Source organism: Cottoperca gobio, chromosome 3 (assembly GCF_900634415.1).
Source record: "Cottoperca gobio chromosome 3, fCotGob3.1, whole genome shotgun sequence".
Classification (NCBI taxonomy): Eukaryota; Metazoa; Chordata; class Actinopteri; order Perciformes; family Bovichtidae; genus Cottoperca; species Cottoperca gobio.
In genome coordinates, this window is record NC_041357.1 from 14,063,958 (window position 1) to 14,087,344 (window position 23,387).

Genomic DNA, 23,387 nt, shown 5'->3' on the forward strand with positions numbered 1-23,387 from the left:
TGCGTTTACCGGAAGTTATGTGTTTTACTTTGCTTCACGCTGGTCCCGTTATGTGCCAGTTAACGTTAGTTAGTAACTCTCTCCGTGTGGGATCAAGAAAGACTGTCCAGGGATGAGACGAAAGAGAAAAGAAGACGATGTTCATCAGAAAACCTTTAAAATATTCACCTGCAATATTTGGAAAATGTTTCTGGTCCCGAAGTGGTGGATTTTTATCGTTTGTCTTACAGGTAAGAAGAGGGAAAAAAGATGGAATCCGCTCTGAAGCGGTGTAACAGGTTGTTTTACTCAGATGTAGCGTTACATTTGTAGTAACCTTAACAGTAAACTAGCGTCACATTAACTAAACTAACATGTTAATGATTCAGCCTGTCCAGACGAATCAAGCATTTAGATTTAACTTTTTTTTTTAAGTAAGGTAAGTTAAACTATAGCTTTCTGCAGCACTAACGGTATGCTAGTACCGTTAGTGCTGCAGCCGACTGTTACTTAGTCATGTGTGAACCGTCCGACCAGAAACTTTGGGGGTTGTGGATTAGGATTAAATCCTCCAGTGAAATGGCAATTAAAAACTTACTTTGGTTTGTAGAAACAAAAAATAAATGATGAAATACATGGCATGTGAAAAAACGTGGTTAACCCCAGGTTTTTATTTTTTTATAATTTAATTATTTGATGGATTAGGTATTTGTTTGCGCCACTCTACAAAGCATCTACAACCATTTTGATAAGGATTAATCATTTATGTTTTTGTTTTTTTCACCAATTATGGCTAAAGTATACTGGCTCCAGCTTCTGAAATGTCATGTATGATAGTCAATTGACTATCTTTTGGTTTTGGACTGTAGGTTGGACAAAAGATGACAATGTAAGATTAGTCATTTATCTAATTGTTGACTAAATAAAGCATTTGCGAAAACACAATATAGATATGTTATAGCTTAATACAATAAATGTAAGTATATATAAGTCTAAATATAAGATACAAATACAACAGGAGCAGTAGCATACTACAGTAGCACGGTATACGACGGTATACAACAATAAGCATATGGGCTTATTGTTGTGAGTGAGTTTGATAATTGAGATGATGATAATATTAATTATATTATGTGTAATTTACCGAAATGCTTTCTTGAAGGCACATTATATGTTTATCTCCATTAAATGCCAATTCCAGTGTTATAATAAATGAGTGAAACAGCATGCTTACAGATTTGTCACATTTTAGGAAATTATTCTCCCCATATAAAAGCAGACTGACAAATCAAGACAGCAATACTTTAATACTATACTCGTGTCTCTCAAGCATTCTCAGCAAAGCTCCTTATCCAATATTTCAACAGTAACTGTCTTTGCCCTCCTCCTCTGCTTCCTCCTGCTTTCATTTTCTCCTCTGGAGGTGGCTTCCCCTAAAAAGTAATAAAGCCTGGATCGCCCCGCAGCCTGTGATCCCAGGAAGATCAATCTCCTGGCTTTTTTTGTTCCAGTTCTCAGAAGTCAGAGAAATGTTCTCCCTGAGGAATTTATGTTTCAGTCCGCTTGATTTGACTTGATCTCAATTGCTTCTTTTTTCTCAAAATTCACACCAATCCAGCCAAAATGTTTCTAATTGGCTTCAGATGACTCACAGAAGCCTTTAAATACACACTTACAGAATATCATTATTTACTGGAACTATGGTATCCAGACAGAGGCTTTGAAAACAATTGGAGATTAGTGGTCTGTCTGATTCGCTTGTTCAATTATGAAATGTACTGTCCTGTCATAGTGTTTTGTTGTAATGACATGGGCTGCTTTGTGTATGACAACATGGAAGTTACCTGTGGGGTGACCCATAAAGACACGTAGGCCTTTGTTCAGATATGTTATTGATCTTACAGTTTTGGTTTTACTGTACCAGTAATTCTTTTAATTAATTAATAGGGTTGCAACTAATGACTATTTTCATTATTAAATTATTATGTACAATATAACAAACAGAGAAAATCAGCAAATCTTCACATCTGAGAAGGTCGAACTAGCATATGTTTGGCATTTTTACTTACTAAAGGACTTAAACGAACAATCAATGATCAAAGTTGTTGTTGATAAAAGTTTTCTCTATCAGCTAATCGATCAACTGATAAATTGTTTCAGCGCCCGTTAGTAACTATGGTTAGGTCTGTGGTTGTGATGTTTTATAATAGAAAAAGTGTCTATATGTCTTTGTGAAAACAGCCAACAAATAAGTCTTGGTAAACAAAACTTGATGTAGCTTGTTGGCTTTTTATGATTAAAATCTATGAGTTCTTTGAAACCATGTGAGAGTTTTAGTGAGGTTCACTTAGTAACAGAAAGAAAACAAAACTCTTTCATCAGGCCTGGTCTGGATTTAGTGAAGCGGCTTCTCTCATCCCTGCTCACTGGTCCAGTTCAGTCACACCTCCCACTGCTTAGCCTGAGAAACACACACACACACCACACACACACACACATACACACACACACACACACACACACACACACACACACACACACACACACACACACACACACACACACAGCAGCATGCGCAGATGTTTCTGGGTGTGAGCGTGTGGGTGTGTTTTTCTCACATGGTCACCTCTCTAGTGTGTGTTGCTGTTGAACTACCGAGCTCGAGCTCCTGGTCATCATGTGACCCAGAGTCAACTCAGATCACAGTCAGATTTCTCCGAGCAGCAGCAACTCAAACAGTCTGAAGACAGCCTTGTTTTCTTACACTTATCTTGCCACACTGCACGATGATTCATTTCATTCCAGCTCAAAGGAAAATAAACACATGCAAGTATTTATAATTAGTGTTCATCTTGAAAAGACTGTATTTCTACTTTACTCAATTTCATTTTGGAAAAGGTGCTTTCCATGATGCAATGAGAGGAGTGTGTGAATTGTCAAGATATTTTTTAAAGTGAGCAAACAAGAACAGGTGTCTCAAACCTCGACTCAGCATCTGAATCATAGAGTGTTGCTGTCTGCTGTAGTAGTCCTTAAATCCCCCTCATTACACATTCCCAGTTATTACTGAAACCTGTTATGGGTTCCAGATCTGTGGTGTGTTTGTATAAGCCAGAGGTTTTAAAGTCTGACACTGCGCCCCTTCTTAAGAAGAGTATTTTCTTCTATGATTTCAGAGGTAGGGATATCCAGTATCAAAATATCTGTATCATGTCTGTGTTCAGATCAGAGTAAGGATGCACGATGTTATCGGCACGTCATCGGCTTTAAAATGAAATATCAGCATACGTTACACAAAACATAAATATGGCATGTTTTACATATTTTGCGCAGTGAATGTGTACATTTTGAAAAGCATTGTATTTGATGTCAGCATCTGCCAGTGGGCCATCAAGACAACAGCAGCCATAATAACATGTCAGTTCCACTACAGGAGAGACTTGATGTTCTCTGGAATTGAAAAAATAATGAAAATTAGTTAGAAAAGATCGACATATCAATATCGAGCATCCCTTGATTACAGGTCATTTTGGGTGGGTGGGTAGATCTGAGTTATGATTATGAATGTAATGATTATCTAGCCTGTTATTTCTAACCCTTCCTTCTTTCACACTTTACTGATTCTTCTTCATTATCTCCTTATCCTCCCACAGATGTCCTCCCTCCCCGTTGCTCGGGGGTTAATGTGTTCGTGAGAGATGAGAAGAGGTATGCCGTGTTGTTTCAGTCGGTGGTTCTGCCGTGCCAGTACAACAGCGTGTCCACCCAGACCCCCGTGGTGCAGTGGGTCTACAAGTCGTACTGTCGGGACCGAACGCGGGATTCCTTCAACTACCCCGACACCCTGAGTGGAGGCCAGGGGGGAGGTGGGCTGACGGGTGGAAGCAGAGGAGCCGGCGGAGGGTACGAGACGGGGATGACGGCGAGCTACCTTGACTGCGCAGACAGCAGCCGGACGGTCCGCACTGTGGCCTCCATCTCTGGTTCCTCAATCACACTGTCAGAGTACTACAAGAGCAGAGATATCTCCATCATCAACAGTAAGACTTCTGTAGTACTACCTTGCTGTTTCTCTGATGCCCATGCTGAAAGTCTTTTCTTCTTAAATCCCACAGCAGCTGTGTAGCGAGGCCAACACATTATTTGTGCTATAGGCTGAATTTAGCTCACCAACTTTAGATGGAATTTCAGTTCATCTGCTTGTGATGTGATGGCTCAAACAGCCAGTCAGACATGATCAGCTCTTCATTCAGTGTATCACAATGTGCTTTACAAAAGCAGAAACATATTGGTAAAACGCACAATAGATAGATCATAGAAACAGCAAAGAAAAGACATAAACAAACATAAATATAGAACATTTAAAAGCATTTCTCTTTGTTTTGGTTTAGAGGTTGTTGTTTTTTGCGCTGTCCAGTTTACTTGGTGCATAAAAGAACAAGCAGCCTCTCTGGTTCTTGTGTAACATATTGATCCAAACCAATGTTTCTTCTGCTGCCAAGCCTGGCAAGTTTAATGAAAGCCATGAATCGGACCATCGGCCCACCCTTCACACAGATTCCTGATTAAATGCCCAACGCGAAGTCAGAGGGATTCTGCACACATGTAGAGCAGGGTGAGAGGAGGAGGCTTTACTTTAGAAGACCTTTAGAGATTTCAGAACAATCGGGTTGCATAACGCAGGAATAATAAGTACTTGCCCACCAGCAACAGTTATTTTCCAATTCTACAGTTTGGCACGAGAAGAAATAAGTGTGGTGTTAGATGTTAGAGACGGAGAGGTTGGTCCTAAAAGAATAAAAAGACAAAACTCACATCCATCCAGTCAGAAACGACTAATCAACCATGCGTGTGAAGCTTGGCATGTGAATACATAGAAACTGCCCAAAATACTGCAGTTGAGGCAGTATAATAGATTAATAGATTAATAATCGAAAATGGAATTACACATTTAGACTAAATCCAAGAATGTAGATTATAAAACTGAACATTTTACGTTTACATTTTCTATCACTGTTGGTTTTGACTCAACTTTACAGTACAAAAACACCTGAATATATGTTTTGCCGTAACTTTAAAGATAGTATCACCATGAAAACGTTTGTCCTCCAGGGAACAATGACAAGTTTATTTTTTGAATACAGTCTCAGTACATTTATTTTTTATTTCAAATATCAAAATCAGTATTGGCATCAGAAATTCATTATTGGCAGTAATCTGTCAGATGCCGCAATGTTCAATCTGTTTCCTGTGTTTTAGCAGCAGAGAGGGGTGCTCCCCGCATGGTCATGAGTGTATTAAGTATTGCCATAATCACTTGGTACATGCTTACTATTTCTTTTATTATTGAGTTAATATTAGTAGTTGTATCAGTTAGAGCCTCATCTCTCCTACAGGCTCAGAAATAACAATGTTCTGAACATTATCTGTTTACTGTCGGGTGTTCTCTGCAGTCATGTTACTTGGTACATGTAAAGATGAGCCAGACTATTACCTTAAAATAACTCAAATCAACTTTCTCATGCTAATCAAGGCAGTCGTATTACAACATATTGCACCACTTTACACCAGTTTACAACAGATCAACTATGAATTCCTGCTCATGCCATCCCCCTGGTCCTCAGTTCTACATTCCTTTACTGTCTTACCATCATGTAATTTAGGGATCATCTAAGGGACCGTACTGTGTGTGTGTGTGTGTGTGTGTGTGTGTGTGTGTGTGTGTGTGTGTGTGTGTGTGTGTGTGTGTGTGTGTGTGTGCTTGTTGAAGACAGAGAGGTAGCCTTGTTTGTAGGCCTCAGATTTATGGAGCACTAACTCTGGCTGAAGAATCAACCTTCTCTTCAGCCGCCAGGAACACAGACAAAAGAGATGGTTTGCACGCTGTCCTCCTATTCATCCTGACCTCTCACTCCTTCCCTCTGATGTACTTCAATGTCCCACTTTCATTTTCACTCCCTAGATCTCTCCACATCCCACCATCCACACACTCATTTTCTCCCGGTGTAAGGCTTTTCTTTCACTTTGTCTTTTCTCTTTTTCTGTCCCACTCCACCTCCTGCCCTGAAACAGGTCAACACAGCATACAAAAAAGTAAAAGCTTTAACTATGTTGCCTGTAGAGACGCCCAGTCACCCAGCTCATGTAGTCCTATTCAGGGTCATAGGGAGGCTGGAGTCTGTCCCAGCATGCACTGGGCAGGGGGTGTTCTGTTAATCACGTGGCTAACACAGAAAAACAAATACACTTGCCCTCATGGTGCTTTTTTCAATTTAGAAATTGGCAGTCTATCGGACTTGCGTGTTTTTGGAGTGTGTGAGTGTGTGAGTTATGTGCTATAACATTTAATGCTGAATGAGGGGAGGTGTTCCTGTGTTGTGGTGTGGTATGGTCAGCCTATCTCTCCTCTCCCTTCCTTGGCTAACAGGAAAAGGAAGTGAATTATACAACCCTGTTTCCTGTCTGCTGTATTTACATGTCTGACCCCCTCACAATGGAGTCAGTGGCCCAGTACTGTGTTTGATTTTTATGTTGGATTCTCCGGCCAAACTATATTTTAATTGTTTTTTTCGGCTTTTCCGACACATGCAGTCGCATTTTGTTGGAATATTTGCTTCCATAAGTAGAAAAACACGAAAGATGACTAATAGAATTAACCCAGTGGTTCCCAAAGTGCAGGGGGGGGGGGGGGCACGGCAAGGCTGGAGCCCTGCTAGCATAACATGTACATGTTTGTGACAGGGCTTTATTTAATATTTAATATTCTTATCTACAAAAGGGGGGCCCTGCAGAAAAAGTTTGGGAACCACTGCATTAACCTGAGCTATCGGGAATACACTACAGTGTTTCCCCTACCGTTGTTTTGAGGGTGGTGCGCACTCTTTTATTAAGTAAACTAAACGCTTATGTTATTTATCTAATTTATGTGCACGTTTCAGTGTGTATTGTCTACTTTGCGCATTCACATTCTCTCCTCCACTGTTTTGCGAAGGGCGGGGCTTCGCACCCAACACACACACATGTGCGCACATTTTGACGAAGTGTCAGGAGTTAATAACTCTAAAAATCTACCATTTGCGTGTTTTGCAAGATGTATTATTTAAAGAAGCATTTTCATATCTTTTACGTCGTTCATTTTACCTGTTTTCTGTTACCTGTTACGCCAGGGCTCTACAGTTAAACTTTTTTATTTTTTTATTTCAAATAAAATAAAACAGATAACCATATTGTTTCAATTTTTTAAACATTAAACATTTCACGTAACATATATATAGTATGCATACGACAGCAGGGCAATCTGATGTAACTATGAGATTACTAAAGACTTTTGAAATTAGGGTTGGAGTTTTCTGAATCCAGTATCATGTTGCATATTGATTACATTACATGTCATATAGCAGACGCTCTTATCCAGAACTAACTACAGGGACAGTCTCTCTGGAGCAACCACTAGGCCATCACCACTCTATGTTCCTATATATGAACTATAAGTTAGAACTGAAACACAAAGGATCTAGTTAAAATATGTAAGTCGAGAAGAAAAGTTTTGAGTGGAAGGCTAATTAATCTTTACTTGAAGCTGAAAATCTGATACGAAATGAATTCATCCTCAAAGAAATGCTTGTGCTAAAGATGTCGATTAAATATGTATTGTAGGAGGGTTTTGTTTCACGTCTTTAACATCTCCCTTTTATCTTTTGCAGAGGCAGACCTGCGCATAGGAGAGGTCAAGTGGGGAGACAGTGGAGTTTACATCTGTAAAGTGGTTATATCGGATGATTTAGAAGGACAGAACGAAGCCTCCGTGGAGCTGCTGGTTCTTGGTAAGCTGCCACTACTTTCCCTACATGCCTGAAGGACTTTAGTTAAGAAAGCCTAAGAGCTCGGTCATATTCGCACCCTTCTATAAAAATATCTCATTGTCATCCATTAAAGCTCAAATGGCTTTCAAATTCAACAACATGTTTCTAGTTTTGGTTGCGAGATCTGACATTAAATGAAACTGTGTGTTATTGAGTCATTAATTCTCATACTGTCCCATCACCTTGACCACCTAGACTGGCAGACTGCTGCAGTATCTCTGACCGATCCTGTACATGGAATCAATCATAGCAAACATCTTGAATGTACCGGTACTGTTAATTCAATGTTTTCTCGCTGCTGTTACATAATAAGGCCTTTATAAACTGACCTATTCATCACTGCCAGCACAATGCCGGCTCATTAATGAGCTGATTTACAAAAAGCGGTGGCACTCCTTGGGCAATCATGCCTAATGTGTAACCGTAGCAACTGCATTCACTCATACTGTACGTTACAATATACAGGAAGGTCTTGAAATGTAGTTACTGCAGAGTAGTTATGGCTTGTTTGAGTCGAGTCTTTGACATGCCACTTCATCGTGTGTGTGTGTGTGTGTGTGTGTGTGTGTGTGTGTGTGTGTGTGTGTGTGTGTCTTTACAGTGACTGTCTGCGTTCAGTTACAAATGTTACCATAGCAGCGTCTGAGAGGCTCTGTGGCTCTAATTCACTCTGAGGCTGAACTTTTGTTTGGCTGGCAGCACTCAGAGACCTATGTGTATGTACAGAGAACACACACATACACACAAGTACTGGACAGTGAGCTTTTACAGTTTGCAAAGGCTAGAGTGCATTCTGTTAAATGTTCGGTACGGTCTTGGTATGATAATATGTTACAGGAAATGCTACAGGCACATGAAGATCACATCATTTTCCTGCGTGACCTGCCCTCTGCAGTCTTTACCACCAGCCCGACAGATCCTAAATCTACCACCGTGTCCAAATGTTGTATTTCCTGGTCTTGGTGTAGCTAATATGGCATGGGAGGCACTTGTTGTTTCCATAACAACAGTTGGAGCCACCGTGACTGGCTTTGGGGGGGGTCTTTTGTCTTTTTTATAAAATGGCTTCACAGCAAAGGGAAGATTTAATGGCGTGGAGGAGGGATGAGGAGGGACAGCAGAGCACAGTGATACAAAAGATGGACGGTGCCACCGTGTCAGACACAGACTGAAAGCTCATTGGCTGATAAAGCAAAGGAAGAATTCAGCTTCCCCCTGTGCTCCCTTTTGACTTCCATTGCCGTGTTCACAGCTCAGAAGCTACTTGCTAATCATACAAAACTTTGACAAAACTTTGACAAAACTTTGAAATACAGTCTGATTCTGAAATGTGCATGAGGCAGGTGATTTACCATGTCCACAGTCTTCCCCAATACAAGAGTTAAACCTTTCATGCATGGTGTCAATTGTAGTGGACCAACATTCAAAAAACCTTTTTAAGCAGATGTATCATATCCAATTTATAACTCAACCGATACTGGACTTCTGAGGCAGATACTTATCGAATAACAGTATTGTCCATTGGGAATGTTTTTGACATAAACACGTAATATCGGCCGATACATTAGTGTAGCTCTAACTCAATCCATGATGCTGAATATGAATAAGTGAACATGAACACGTATGAACAAACAAGGAATAAAAGAAGAACGAATGGTGTGACCCATGATGAATGAAGGAATGGATATTGTGTTATAGTGTGTTAGTTAAGTAATGAACAAAACACACAGACGGTCCATGAGTAGAAAGGTCCATCAATAGATCTTTTAATACATCCATCCTGTAATTTTAGGGTCAGAAATCTTCATCTATGTTGGATATATATATAAGTATGGTGAAACCAGTTGGTTACGTATCAAAACCAAATTATTTCTTTTTTTAAATATATTATTAATTTGAGCTCTAACGTCGCCCAGAGTGATGGAGGTATGAGCTCTGTAGCTCACCATGACTCCGGACCTCGCTGTAATTGAGGGTTAGCAGAAGGAGATTTTCCTCATGGGGTCTAATGAAATATGATAGATGATAGTAAACATTAAAGGAAGTTAATTGCTGGGCTCTGTTCCAAAGCGAGGGCTCCAAATGCCACATGGAGAATTAACGAGACAGCATTTGTGAAGTCATGTGTAACCTGGACAGAGATGTTAGACTTGTTCTGAACAATTACGGAAACCTAAAATAGATTTATGGTTGCATGTGTGGGTGTAGGTATGCTCTTGAGTATACCCCCTCTCTGTGAAGCTCTACCAGCATATAGGCTCACCTTCCCTTTACAATTAATTTCCATAGAAGGAGTGTTACGTGGCAGTGTTCACATTTGCCTGGATAACCATTTAGTGAAAAACAAGCGAAGCCCAAATATTTGAAAGTAACTCTTGGTGAATCACCCGCCTGCAGGCAAGTTCAGGGGAACGGGAGCTCCACCAGTAAGATGCCTTCAACAGCTTGAGCAGAAAGGAGACAGAAGACAAAACAACAGATAAATACTAAATTAGAGGTGGCTTAAATGCATATAATGCAAATGTCAGCACCTAGTTGTTTGAATTCATGTGATGATTCAGCTGCTTCTCGATGAACTTAATAGGTTTCTTTCTGTTTTCAAATCCAGCGAAGAACACGTTTAGCCTTCCAGAAAGATACTAAGTGAGGTATGTGCACTGTCAGCCAGAGTCAGGCCAAGATAGTCCAGCCTGCTCTCTGTTTCTCCAGTGCTTCTCTCTCGTACTCGGCACTCCTCTCCTCTCTCCTCTCTGCGATAATCACACAATCAACAGTAAAACATCCGTATCTGCTCACATCACACTTGACGTCTGGCTTTTTCACTTTTCACAAAGCACTGCTCTCATTGACACATGCACCCAAACAAAACACACTCATGCACATGTTTTGTACCAGCTTGTGACACGCTGCCCCCTTATCTATCATGTTAGGGTTTCATTCAGACATCGGCTGACCTTGTGTCGAGCCGTTTAAAGCTGCGTTCAAATACAAATACAACGAAGGAGAAAGACAAAACACCAGGAACAACAACTGGCAGGTGGTAATGGTTTTTTAAGGGCATTTATGTTTCTCCTTTATTTTCCTGAAAGATGATTTATATGTAGAAGTCAATCAACCTCGCCTCCCACCAATACATCAGCCACAACATATGTCACGATGTATCCTGCCAGATATCAGGAAAAACTTTAATTTCTATTAGTTTTTGGTACATGGCATAGGACATATTGTTTACGTTTTTCTTTTTATATTTAGACAGACTCCAGCACGTAAATCCAAAACAAAACATCAACAGAGGGGAAACATGTCATACATATATCTTGAGTCCTACTACAGGATCATGTAGTCACAGAGGAGACTGAAATCTATTTGGACCTATCCTCCATTTGAATGTAATCCCAGAACACGTCCTCATGATCCCCACTTACTAAGCACACATTCGTAAGATGCTTTCTGATCTTACACCCAGATCTTTCAGTTCTGCGGCCTTTGTTTCCTTCCAGTGTCTTAAACTAAAGTTTCTTATTTCAATTTGATTTCCAAATGAATACAAAATGATTTAGTCAAACATTAAAACTTTGGGGAGATACGCTGGAGTCTTGTTGTCAACGTGAGGTTCCCCAGCCAAGAAACATATAACCTTTAGTAAAATGATGTGGTTTTCAAATGTAAGTATTTGATCATGTAGTGAATGTATCTAAATATTTTAGAATATTGACAAAAAGCCATTATAATGAAAAAAAACACATTTAGTTATAAAAGCTGACACAAAGATGGTGTGCGACTTCGGCTCTTTTATTAATAAGCAGGTTTGATTTGTCAAATTGGAGAGCTTACTGTTGGACTAATGGTGCTCCAGGTCTCATCCAAGAGCCTCTGCTCTCTTCACTTGCCAGACAACAGGAAGACAAATAGCATCAGCAACACAATGTTTCTCTGCAGTCTGTTGGCTATCTCTGGACGTGAGGAATGTTCCCACCTGTGACTTTTGCAGCTCTGCATGTAACATCACTCACAGCTCTTGCCTATTTGTCATGTTATTTTCATGAGAAAGATTCATGTTCCAGTCTGTCTTCTTACCAAAAAGATAACCTCAAAAATGATGGTATCAGAAATCAGATGATCAATTTGCTTAATCAGTTGCTCTGATCTGGAGACTTTCTGGAACAAGACCTAAATGTTCTCTTGTGCGCATGCTGCTGTTGACCTGCCAACTCTCTTTTATCTTTCTCTCTCTCTCTCTCTCTCTCTCTCTCTCTCTCTCTCTCTCTCTCTCTCTCTCTCTCTCTCTCTCTCTCTCTCTTTCTCTTTCTCTCTCTCTCTCTCTTCATGCATGCTGCAACAACTTTCTTTAAATCAACCCCATTCCCTCTCCTCTCCTGTTGTCACCTCTGCTCTGTCTCTCTCCAGGTTTCTCAGGTGTGCCTGAAGATCTCCTGCCAGACTTTGATTTGAAGATTATGCCAGGTAGGGGCATAATGTATTCTCCCCCTCGCCTGGTTCCTTCCATTCATACTAACCCTACTCTCTGCTCTAACAAGGGTTGTAGGAACCATTCAGATGGTGGTGGTCCTTGGATGGATTGTTGCACACAATATAAGAAATTTAGAAGAAGACTGGGCTCTGATATTTGTCACATGAGACTGGATCTGATAAAGAGAGGCGCACACCACGATTAATGGTTCCTATCCCAACGGCTCTGATACTGTCTAACCCATTCGCCTCTCGCATCATTAAATAATGCAACAGGTGTGTGTGATTCAGCTATAACGAGGCTTATCAGAGCCGTGTTTAACCCAACGGTTAGATCCACACCGGTCAGATAATGAGCTGGCCGTCGCTCCCAATACGATGAGCTGTGCTGGAAAACAGCTATTATAGGTCATTATAGTTATTTATGGTTCTGGTTAGCATGTCATCCCACATCATTTGGACACAACTCAAAAAAAAGCACAGTGATGAAGAGGGAGGGAGGTTTGTTTATGTTTACACATTTGATTATGACAGAGTTTGTGGTGAGGTGATGAATGAATGGATGCATTGTGTGGAAGTAACTCCCAAAATCACATGGTATGAGTCATTTAGCCAGAATGGTTACTCCAAGCTTATCTCTGGTGTTAGTGTTGCATTTGTGTTTATCCACATCGACTCCCACAGTGCTCTGAAATGTCTAAGTTGTACCGTGTTAGCTACCACCCGGGTGTGTGTGTATGTGTGTGTGTGTGTGTGTGTGAGGGGTCATAATGGTTGCAAATGAGATCACATTACAATCTTACAGAGCAGCATAAACTGGGTCTTTCCTTCCTGTAGCAAAATCTGGTTTCCTGTGTGTGTGTGTGTGTGTGTGTGTGTGTGTGTGTGTGTGTGTGTGTGTGTGTGTGTGTGTGTGTGTGTGTGTGTGTGTGTGTGCTTTTAGAGGGACAATGTTGTCCTTGGTTTTACATTGTTAAAGATTTCCTTATCTGCCCTCTCCTTCCCTTTCCTTTGCTTTATTCCTGTAGACAGATACATGTCGTTCATCTGTTGTACTTGTTGTATCACTCACTGCAACACTTTAGTAAAATAATTTGTTGTATCTCATATTTTGATTAGGATTTAATTTGTTCAGATTTCTGTCGTCCTAAGAAAAAAACATTTACTTCCTGGAAAAAAGTAAATAAAAACTCCCAATAATGGAAGACACATTTTTCAACAATCCACCCTTCACTCCCTTTTACAGGAATAATCATTTACTAATACTATTATCTCTATGCCCATTGAAGTCATTATTTTCCAATGTAAACATTCTCAAACTAAGGTTATAATAGTATACCGTATGTAATTGTAATTGTGTAGTTTACATGTAACAGTGTATTTACAGTCTGCGTAAACATGGAGACGGACTGTACAGAGGGAATACAGACACAGATTTATACACCATTTACAAGTCTTGGGAGCACTATTGCATATGAATATTCTGTCTGAAATCTGATAAATTGCCTAAAGCAATATCACTTGAGTCAGCGTTTAAAGAATCTGGTATGAAGTGAGAAAGAAGTGATCTTAGCAGACCTCTGTAGCTCGCTTCTCCTCTACGCTTGAAGCTAACAAATCGTGGCCACATTAGCTGCTACTAGCATAACACACACGTATCTCTGACCACACGGTCAGCGTTAGAGTTGCTTCGTGGGTAATGTAGGCACAAAGAAAAAATAAATATATATATCTCCGGTTCTGGTGCATTCATTTTGATTAACCTATTTTAAACTATCTATCGTGAGTCGGACCGTGTTATAGGAGTGCAATGCTAAATAAGTAGAATACTCTTTTTAGTCAAGTAGATTACACAGTAATCTGATCATATCAAACTCTCCTATGTCAATATATGTTATTTTATATATATATATGCTATTCATTTAAATACAGGATTCTGTGCTGTGTGTACTTGCAGAGTGGGTGTTTGTGTCGGCGGTGGCTCTGGGCAGTGTCCTGTTCCTGCTGTTGGTCGGGGTTTGTTGGTGTCAGTGTTGTCCTCACTCCTGCTGCTGCTACGTCAGCTGCTGGTGCTGCCCCGACACATGCTGCTGCCCAAGACACCGTGAGTATTAACACACAAACACACACACACACACACACACACAAAAGTTAATTGTACTGTGTACTGACACTGTTTGAAAGAAGTATGTTTTTCTGGAAAGTCTGAATGGGATTGTGTGTTGCATTTGTAGTATATGAGGCAGGTAAGGGTATAAAGACGGGCACCTCCAGCCCTCAGACACCTGCCTACCCTCCATACTTTGTCACTGGTGTACCGACGATGATCCCCATCGCACCCCCTTCTCTGGTGGACAAGATGTCTTCTGTCGCCCCTTCAGATGGCAGCCTGATCACAGCAGGTAAGGTCTTACTCTTTTTATAGCGAGTGAAGCTGTGTTTTTAGAATTATTGAAAGACTATATCAGTGTTGTCTTTTTTCTTTTATCCCATTAAATTCTACCAAGAGATTTACTCTATTTACAGAATTTACAGAATTTGGGCTTGGAATAATTTACAAGATAAACTTCATTTAAAAATGCTTCCATTGTATCAGGCATTCAAGTACTGCAAACCTTTTACGAGTATTACAGTTGTGTTACATAAGTCCTATTTTAGTTTGCGAATGTTGTAAATTGATGTGTGTGTTCTCATGTGACTGCGTGCCAACTTGGCCAGAAACAATAGTAACATAAATAATTGTGAAATGGAAAACAGGCAAAGGTACTAGTATGGTCCACAATGAACACACACTCAAGGACAAACTGAATTTCTCCATGCTGATGGGTCAAGTGTGTATCTGCAGTGCCGATGCATGCTGTAGGGGTTCCCTACCGCGTGCCTTCACCTCAGGATCAGGAATCTCTCAGGGTGTTACAGTATGTAGAGAAACAACTGGCTCACTTCAACCCTGCCAGGTCCATCAGCCACCAGTGTAAGCTCCACAAACCCCCTCCGGTGGATTTACTCTTACTGTCAGCATCTTCCATAGCATGTCGATGCACTCAATAGAAAATGCATGCTGCACTATCTATACTGTCGGTAGTGGCTTTTTGACTTTTATTTTCATCTTGTCTCGGCATGCCTCTCTGCACGACCATTCTACATATTGAATTTAATGTAGTTCAGATGTGCACGCTGGCAGGTGTGCACGCATTCTCACCTGTAAGAATATGTTTTAACAGTTCTCTCCAACAGTTAGTGTAATCGCTTGCAGACCTCGACTCTGACTTTCTTCTACTGCATTGTCTTTGTTATCTTTGTTTCCCCTAAATTCCGTGATCTGTTAAATGGTTTATTTCTCTGTTCAGTCCTTCTGTATTAACCCGTTCCTTCATTTCGACCTGTCCAGCCTGTAGCTTGTCTGAGATGAGCTCCCTCCACGAGGGAGAAACAGGCTTCCGCCAAACATACCGAAACGTTCAGAAGAAAGCTCTGCCCGCCATCCCTGACCACGATCCTCAGCTAGAGCCCCAACGCTACCGTGACAACTGCAGCCCAGAGCTGCAGCGTTACCGCGACAATCCCTCTTCACCCCAACGATATCGTGATGACCCCGACTCAGAGCCCCGCCGCTGCCAGGAAGAGACTCTTCCACCGCGACGGTACAGCGACGACCCTCCGTCCTCCTCACAGTCCCGCAGGCCTGGCCGAAATCAACGGCAACAGAATCACAGCGAGGAGGACAAACACAACAGGTACAGGGACTTGTCTGTTACTGACCTTATTTTAGAAGCAAGGCTTACTTATTTTCACTGTTATAGAAGATGAGGCTTCCTGACGTTTGGGTGTCTGAGCAGACGCTGCAGTAAGAGGACACACAGACAGACAGTTTTCCCTTCCATCGCAAATGTGTCTGAACATCACAAACAGTTCAGTGGTGGAAAACAAGACTGGTTTTAGACTTGTAGAGTTTTAATTGGACTTTGTGGGGAATTATTTTGAGTTAAATCTTTGTCCATATGAATGCATATAAAGACGATTAGTAACCCGGTTGCTTGTATTGTTGGCCAAGAAATCTGCCTTCTCCAGGAGAACCTTTGCTGTGGAATGAAGTTTCTCTAATCCTTTACTTGATTATGGAAAAATCCTGTATACAGTACATGAAGTTTAAGCAATCAGCTTACTGGAGAAAGCCAACTGTAACCCATTTACTTAAGCAGCGACTTAAGAATGTAAACACAGATTCAGTACATCTTCATATAAATACACGCAATGCTCACCTTCTCTTGCATCCTTTTCCCATGATACCTCTCTCTCCCTCTCTGCCTCGTGTTGTGTTTAGCAGGTGGAACCCCCGTTCAGAACATCTGCAGAGAAAGACGTACCGTACTGCCGGACGAACCGGCTCACTGGATGAGCTGGAGGAGTTTGCTGCTGGTTACAAGCAGAGAGGAGGCAGAGAGGAAGAGAAAAGGGAAGAAGACAGGGGAGACTATGAGATGGAGCTTCTGGAGTTCCGTCGATATCCTTCCTACCGTAATGGTCCGTCTCAGCATTATCACAATGATGAAAATGAGCTCGGAGACAACAGCGACCACGAAGATCATCTCAGACGAAACATAAGCCCACTTCAGTCACCCAAGAAGAGGAGAGGCACTTCGGACAGCGAGCGCCCTTGCCCCACCTCCTCCCAGAGTCAGTCCACCATCAACTTCTTCTCAAGAGAAGGACTACGATGGCACGTTCCTGAATAGCCTGCTGGAGCGTAAGTCTAAGTTGCGAGGGGTCAGCCAGGGGAAGAGTGGGGCCCGGGGTGAGGAGGATTCAGACACACCCTCAAAGGGAAGCTCGAAAAAGAGCAGCGGGGAATCTAGTCGGCACTGCAGCCGCTCGCCCAGTAACAGGCCTGAGGCAGATTCACTGTCTCCTTTCTCAGACACAGAGCGAAGCTGCACTGACAGGCCATCCCCGCGGCCGCTCCCAGCCAGCACTCGCTCCTCTCAACCTCCTGCCCATTCCCTTGCTCGCAGAGAGGAGCCCAGGGACAAGACTCGGAAAGTGGTGAGTAACGTTAAAGGCTAAATTATTGGGCGCTATATATGCTGGTAATGCTAATTTGCAGATAAACAGCAGTGAGTGGAGCTCGTGTAGCAGCTTTTCTAGTTATTGTTGGTGTGTGATTGATGAAAATGTTAACATTAGGCTAACGGCAAAGTGTTTAACACTCAATGTTGTATTTCTCAGCTTTAAAGGAATCTACTTGGGTCTTTCCACCAAAGAACCTTTTGAGGAACTCAGGAACTAAACCTGCGTTTCGTCCAGAGGAACAAAGGATTAAATTGAGTTCCTGTACGATAGTTCAAGGGGACAAATGTTCCTGGTGTCGGGGTTAGAACTTTCTGATGGTTTAGGAACTATATACAGAAAAGATTATATATTTCAAACGTGTAAAAAGAAAGTATGTCAAACGCATTATGTTGTATTCCCCACACTGGCTCCCAGCTCTAAGGTCTCTGATTTACAGTGTAAAAAAGGTTTGTAGGCCAACAGTAAGTGTTGTTGTTGTACCTTTGACAGGTCAGGTTCAGATGCTACAACAGTGAAAACTAGGTAGAATATTCTGTTCTGTATCCAACTACTCTCCATAACAATCATAACTGGTCGTCTCCTCCCTGACAAACCTGGGTCAAAAATGTATTCAACTTCAAAGACTTTATCTACACAATAAATTAACGGCTTTCAGGGGCTTCAACCAAATCTTTAAATCCTTTGAAAAACAGTTGAAATGAAGTTTGTCCCAGGTTCAACAAAATAACCTCGTTTGGCTAATGTTTATTTTCTTTTACGGCAAATTCACACCGGGGAGCTCGAAGTGCGGCCTGCCGTGAGCTACCGCACAATGTCCACGGAAATAATTGAGGATATTTTTAACTTCTTGCAGCAAAGTGCGGCGAGAGAGTACCCACAGCCAATCACTTAACAGATTCTTGTAACATGTTGACCTTTGTTGTAAAGAATGTCTTCCCTTCCCCGGTGTGAATTCTCCATTCCACTCATTCCACTGAAGAAGACGTGTTCATATTGTGTTGTAAACTCTCTGCTTTGTGTTAATCACTTTTCTTATCCTCTCCAGAGCACTCTTCTCAGCCGGGACTCCCTCATCGTCTAATGGACTGAAAGCCACACTAACTGAATGCTTGGAGCAAACTCTACGGGAGCCGCGTGTCAGCTGATGAGAGATCATAGGAATGATTTTCATCGCACAAAATAGGCAACTGACCGTAAAGGAAAGCTGAATCAGCACCGGTGAATGACGAAATGGACAACACACACACTTTGACTATGGAGACTGTCACTGGGGTTTCTGCCTGTGACGTCGCTGAATGATGAAGTCATCACTGTTCAGTTTCTGTCACCGGCTGCCTCATATATATCTCAGCTGGACTAACACCGAACTAATGTGTGGCTGGGTGCATGACCTGGACTGTCCCTCCCAGCAGGACGCTGTTCGTCTCCCCTCGTCCCTTTAGAAAAGACTTGCTTTACGCTTCCAGCACAATGAGTGCATTCATTTCCACTTGATGAGATATCGGCTTTAAATAAGCACAGTTGTAGAAAATGAGGTATAAGACAACAGCATTATTGTAAAGGACATACTGCAGCTTCAGCTGAATGACAATACTCACTCTGTCATTCAGTAACATTCGGGGCTAAAGCACCTAATTCTGACGGCTTTTACATGGAGATTTTAATGTGTATGTCCGTCCCTGACTTGCTGAGTGAGTGATGAAGTTGCACCATTGGTCGGTCGAATGTTGGAGTTTCCCCATTTGTTTTTGCAGCCTTTACTGTTTTAAGGACACTCGCCGTGCTCATCAACCCTTTTGATGATGTTCTTAGTAGTTTTTTATAAGCTCGAATGCTCAGCAGCAAACAGCAGACAGACACAGCAGGACTCGCAGAGTGCTGGTGAACACAGTAGAGCATTTAGCAGCTAAAGGGACAGATACCTCTCAGGAGAAAGAGAGAGAATATTGATTAAATTCATCACGTGGAGACAAACATGAGTCCAAATGAATGATAATGTTGCTCTGTATCTGCTGGACGTGTAAATAAGCAATTGTTTGCTAAAACATTCGCCATAACACTTTATAAGGTGATGATATGCCAGTGTATGACATGTGTGTACAGCTTCTTCTATGGCCCCTAGGTGGCCAACATATGTATTAATGTTGCTTTAAGTAACTGCATGCAGAGGGTTCCCTCGGATCCTTAACAAGTCTTATAAGGCATTGAATTCATTCATCAAAATAAGGCCTTAATTGGTATCAAAATATCCAAAAACATTCTTGCAAAAGTCTTAAGAATGCTAAGACATGGGAAGTACTGCTTTTTTCGACATTGGAATTTTCTAATGACAAAATGATGAATATTTAAGTATGAATATTTACCGAATGCTTCTCGCATTAACGTCACGCAGACCTGGATAGCGAAACCAACCACACACATATTTTGTTTGCGGCCAGGATGCCCGAGCAGATGCACAGCTGATGCATGACGACATGGGGGAATTTCCAAACTGGCTTTTTAACCAAGATTTTACTGCACGGCTGAAACTGGTACCAGGCCTTGTAGATGATGTGTGTTTTATGCAGGAAGTGTATCAAAACGCGGCACTATGGGAATCAAGGCAGTGAAAGCCCACATGCAGAGTTATTGTAAAGTTGGTCTTAAATTTCATTCTGAGTGTCGTTAAAAAAAATATATATCTTATACATAACTTGCCTTAAGCCGTAAGAACCCTGCATGCAAATGAGCTGGTCCAATACCATGTAGCAACATGCATCAGCTAGACATCACTTTGATTTTTAATACTGTATATTTTAACCGTTTTTAAAGCAACAGAAGCTCTGAAAAGGCCAAATAAAGTGAGCCCAAACTGCAGTCAGAAATGTATTTGATAGGTCAATGGGAATCTTTTTGAAAGTCATGACAACATACTGTACAGTGTATGCCAAACACAGAAAGCTACATTGACAAAGAACTAAACTAACGAGGCTATGCACTAATAACTAACCCAATATGACCCACACGTGTTCTAGCAGTTGCAGTGGTGATTTAGTTACATCTTTATTCATGAAGCAGTAACATTATTTTATCTCCACCTTGTATATTAGTGGAGCGTTTCATCTTCTATTAAAACATGTTAGAATTTTGCACAAAGTAACTATTTTTCCAAGGGACTAAAAACCTGATGACATGTTGTATTGTTTTGTAAACCTTTAAAAGATGTGTGTACTACAGTATGATTATGATTTATATGTAAACTGGACCTATTTATGTGTGTGGTGTAATATGATCGATGTAATTTGGAAATGATTATGTTTGTTTAAGCTTTCCAGTGTGTATATAAGATGAAGCGCCTTCGTTCGTTTTGATAAGTGTAATTCAGCCTTTTCTTATCACTGCTGAGTCAACAGCTGAACCAACACCTTCATATGTTATCAACAGTCACACACACAAAAGCCGACACACGTAAATACAAAACACACATCAGCCTACTGATTTTGATTTAACATTACACCAAACAGTATTTCTTTATTCCTGCCTCAGTGTTGGATTTCTTGAGAAAAGTCTAATGTCAGTGTTTCAGTTTGAGTTTTCTTCCATCGTGTTTTCTGCTGTCTGGTACTGACGTGTGTGAGTGATGACTCTTTACTTTTCTGTAAAGGAGACAATGTGTAATTGAGTATGACTCATGTCTTTGTTCATTGTTGTAATCACAGACTGCCTGTCTTTTGTCATCCACATAAATAATTTGTTATGACACTATCGTCCATAAAGTATTTATTTATGGCATAACACAAGAGTTGAGCAGAAATAATGAAAGCTGTGTTTTGTTTCAACTTATTGCAGTTTATTTTTAGGATGTTTTCAACTGTATTATGATCGTACAGGCAGTGATGGAATTCAAGTACGTATTCAACTAATTAACATACTTAACACATTATTTTAAATTGAACTACTTAACAATGTATAAAGAAGAATCTGCTCCACTTTCACCAACTACATTAAAATGCATGTGTCACCATCCATCAACTGTTCATCAATCTAATGGGGTTAGGGTTGTATAAAGAAACATTTCAATTTAAAACGAACAAAATGGGAGGTAACATGTTTTGTACTGGACATTAGCTAATAATACTTTTGTGCTACTACTTCAGAAATAACTTGAATGCCCAACTTATACTTTCAATGTAATACTTTTACTTTGTGGTAGGCCTATTGTTTCTTTTACCTAAGATTTAAAAATACTTCTTTCACCACTTCATGGACAATTATATAATAAGACACTGCGAGAGGAAGTATTTGTATGTCATTCACAGAAATTGGCTTTTGGTTTTATGTGTTGTCCTGTCAGTGTGTGAGAGATGTGTGTGTGTTTATTGGAGCTTGTGCACTGTATGTTCGTGATGGGAGGGATTGGTTGAGATGGTGACCGCTCGCAGCTCGAGAGTATGTCAGGAATGTTGTTGCGCAACTTCCTCCTTTACAGACGGAACAGCAGGGAAATATGACATCACCATACAGTAAGAGGTTTCCTTGTGTTTCTGTATGTGCTCCTCTTGCTGGTTCGACGCGGATGGGACTCTTTTGTGCACCAATCAGAAGTTGGCAAAAAAAAACTGGAATCAGAATCTGATGAGATTTGGTGGGTTGTTTGTTTACTGTCAATCAAATCTACACAAACCACACACACCCAGTGCTTATGAAGCAGATCAGCCAATGTGGTAGGTGTTAAACTGTTAATGAATAACAACTAGTGATGTTACCTATTTAGTCATAAGTATTTAATGTTAAAGAGAAATGCTTAAGATTTGAATACAACAAGTAAAGTGGTGGAAGCAGTACTCGGATGTTTTACTGAAATATAAGTAGCAATACCAAAGTGTAGAAATATTCTGATAAAAGTAATGCAACATTTAACTTAAGTAAATGTGCAAAAACAAAAGCAATGACATATCCTTAAAGTACTATAAATTATTACTCATGCAGAATTACTCATTTAATCGGATTATTAATGCATTCATGTAAAAGCACCACTTTAATGTTGCAGCTAATCGTAATTAAATGATATACTGATGGGTAGCTTAATCTATAATAATACATCATAATGTATCTGTTGATTTTATTTCTGTATTAATAATCTGAATCTGCGGATAGCTGCACTGTATGTGGACTTAAATGAACTGGCATAATGCTTAGGCATGTTTAATGCTGACATCATGTTTTCAAAGGATTACAAGTCTACATTTATATTAAACTGTATGAAATTAAATGCATAACAATGAAGCAATTGTGTTTGCACTTTAAGGCCTCCGCAGAAAAACAGGAAACACAGCGTGGATCTTTGACAGGAGTTTCCAGGAAAATAAAAAGCTCTCAAGGGCTGCAGGTGCAGAGTGGGTGTGCTTAGAGGGAAAACAATCTTTGACAATTTGAAGGACTCGGAAAGCACTTCAGTACAAGAGTACAACACACAAAAGTCCCATTTATATGCAGATATGGCCCCAGAAGTCTATGAAGTACATGTTTTAAAAGCATCCTTCATCCAGAGAGTAAACTGTTTGGTTTAATAGTTTAAACTGCAGTGAATTCAAGAGTCAAACTTAAACAAGAAACACACAATAACAAATATGCAGCTCAGATAAAAACAAGTTTAGGCTGACATCTAGTGGTGTTTGATCCGAGTTATACCTGAGTGTTGAATGAATGCAGAACATCAGACTTGCACTGTCTGTTGTGTCAAATAGTAACAAAGGAACGTAATGAAAAAGGTATTTCCCTATGCAATAATATCATTAAATGGCCCCAGACGTGTTTGTTTTGATGTGTCATTTTAGGTTTAGGGTTAACTTTAAATGAAGGTCCTGCTTTATAATGATTGTCACAATAGTGTCTTTGGATTTAGGTTTAGGTTTCATGAGCCTCACCTTCTCTCTTTTAAGTTTAATTAGCAAGGGCAGACATTCATTTATGTCATTAAATCCATTTGAAATGCCGCAAATCAGCTTTTGAACATATATATATATA

General features: G+C 40.5%; 1 protein-coding gene across 1 annotated transcript; it reads left to right on the forward strand.

Annotated features, from left to right (window-relative positions):
* Positions 1–53: 53 nt before the first annotated feature.
* LOC115004926 (immunoglobulin-like domain-containing receptor 2) lies at positions 54–19,714 on the forward strand. The gene is given in 11 exon segments (XM_029426679.1): positions 54–230; positions 3,633–4,019; positions 7,683–7,802; positions 12,249–12,305; positions 14,269–14,415; positions 14,546–14,713; positions 15,157–15,285; positions 15,703–16,048; positions 16,639–16,969; positions 16,971–17,354; positions 18,427–19,714. Coding segments are annotated over 11 exon segments (2,223 nt in total). The 5' UTR covers positions 54–112; the 3' UTR covers positions 18,463–19,714.
* Positions 19,715–23,387: the final 3,673 nt, after the last annotated feature.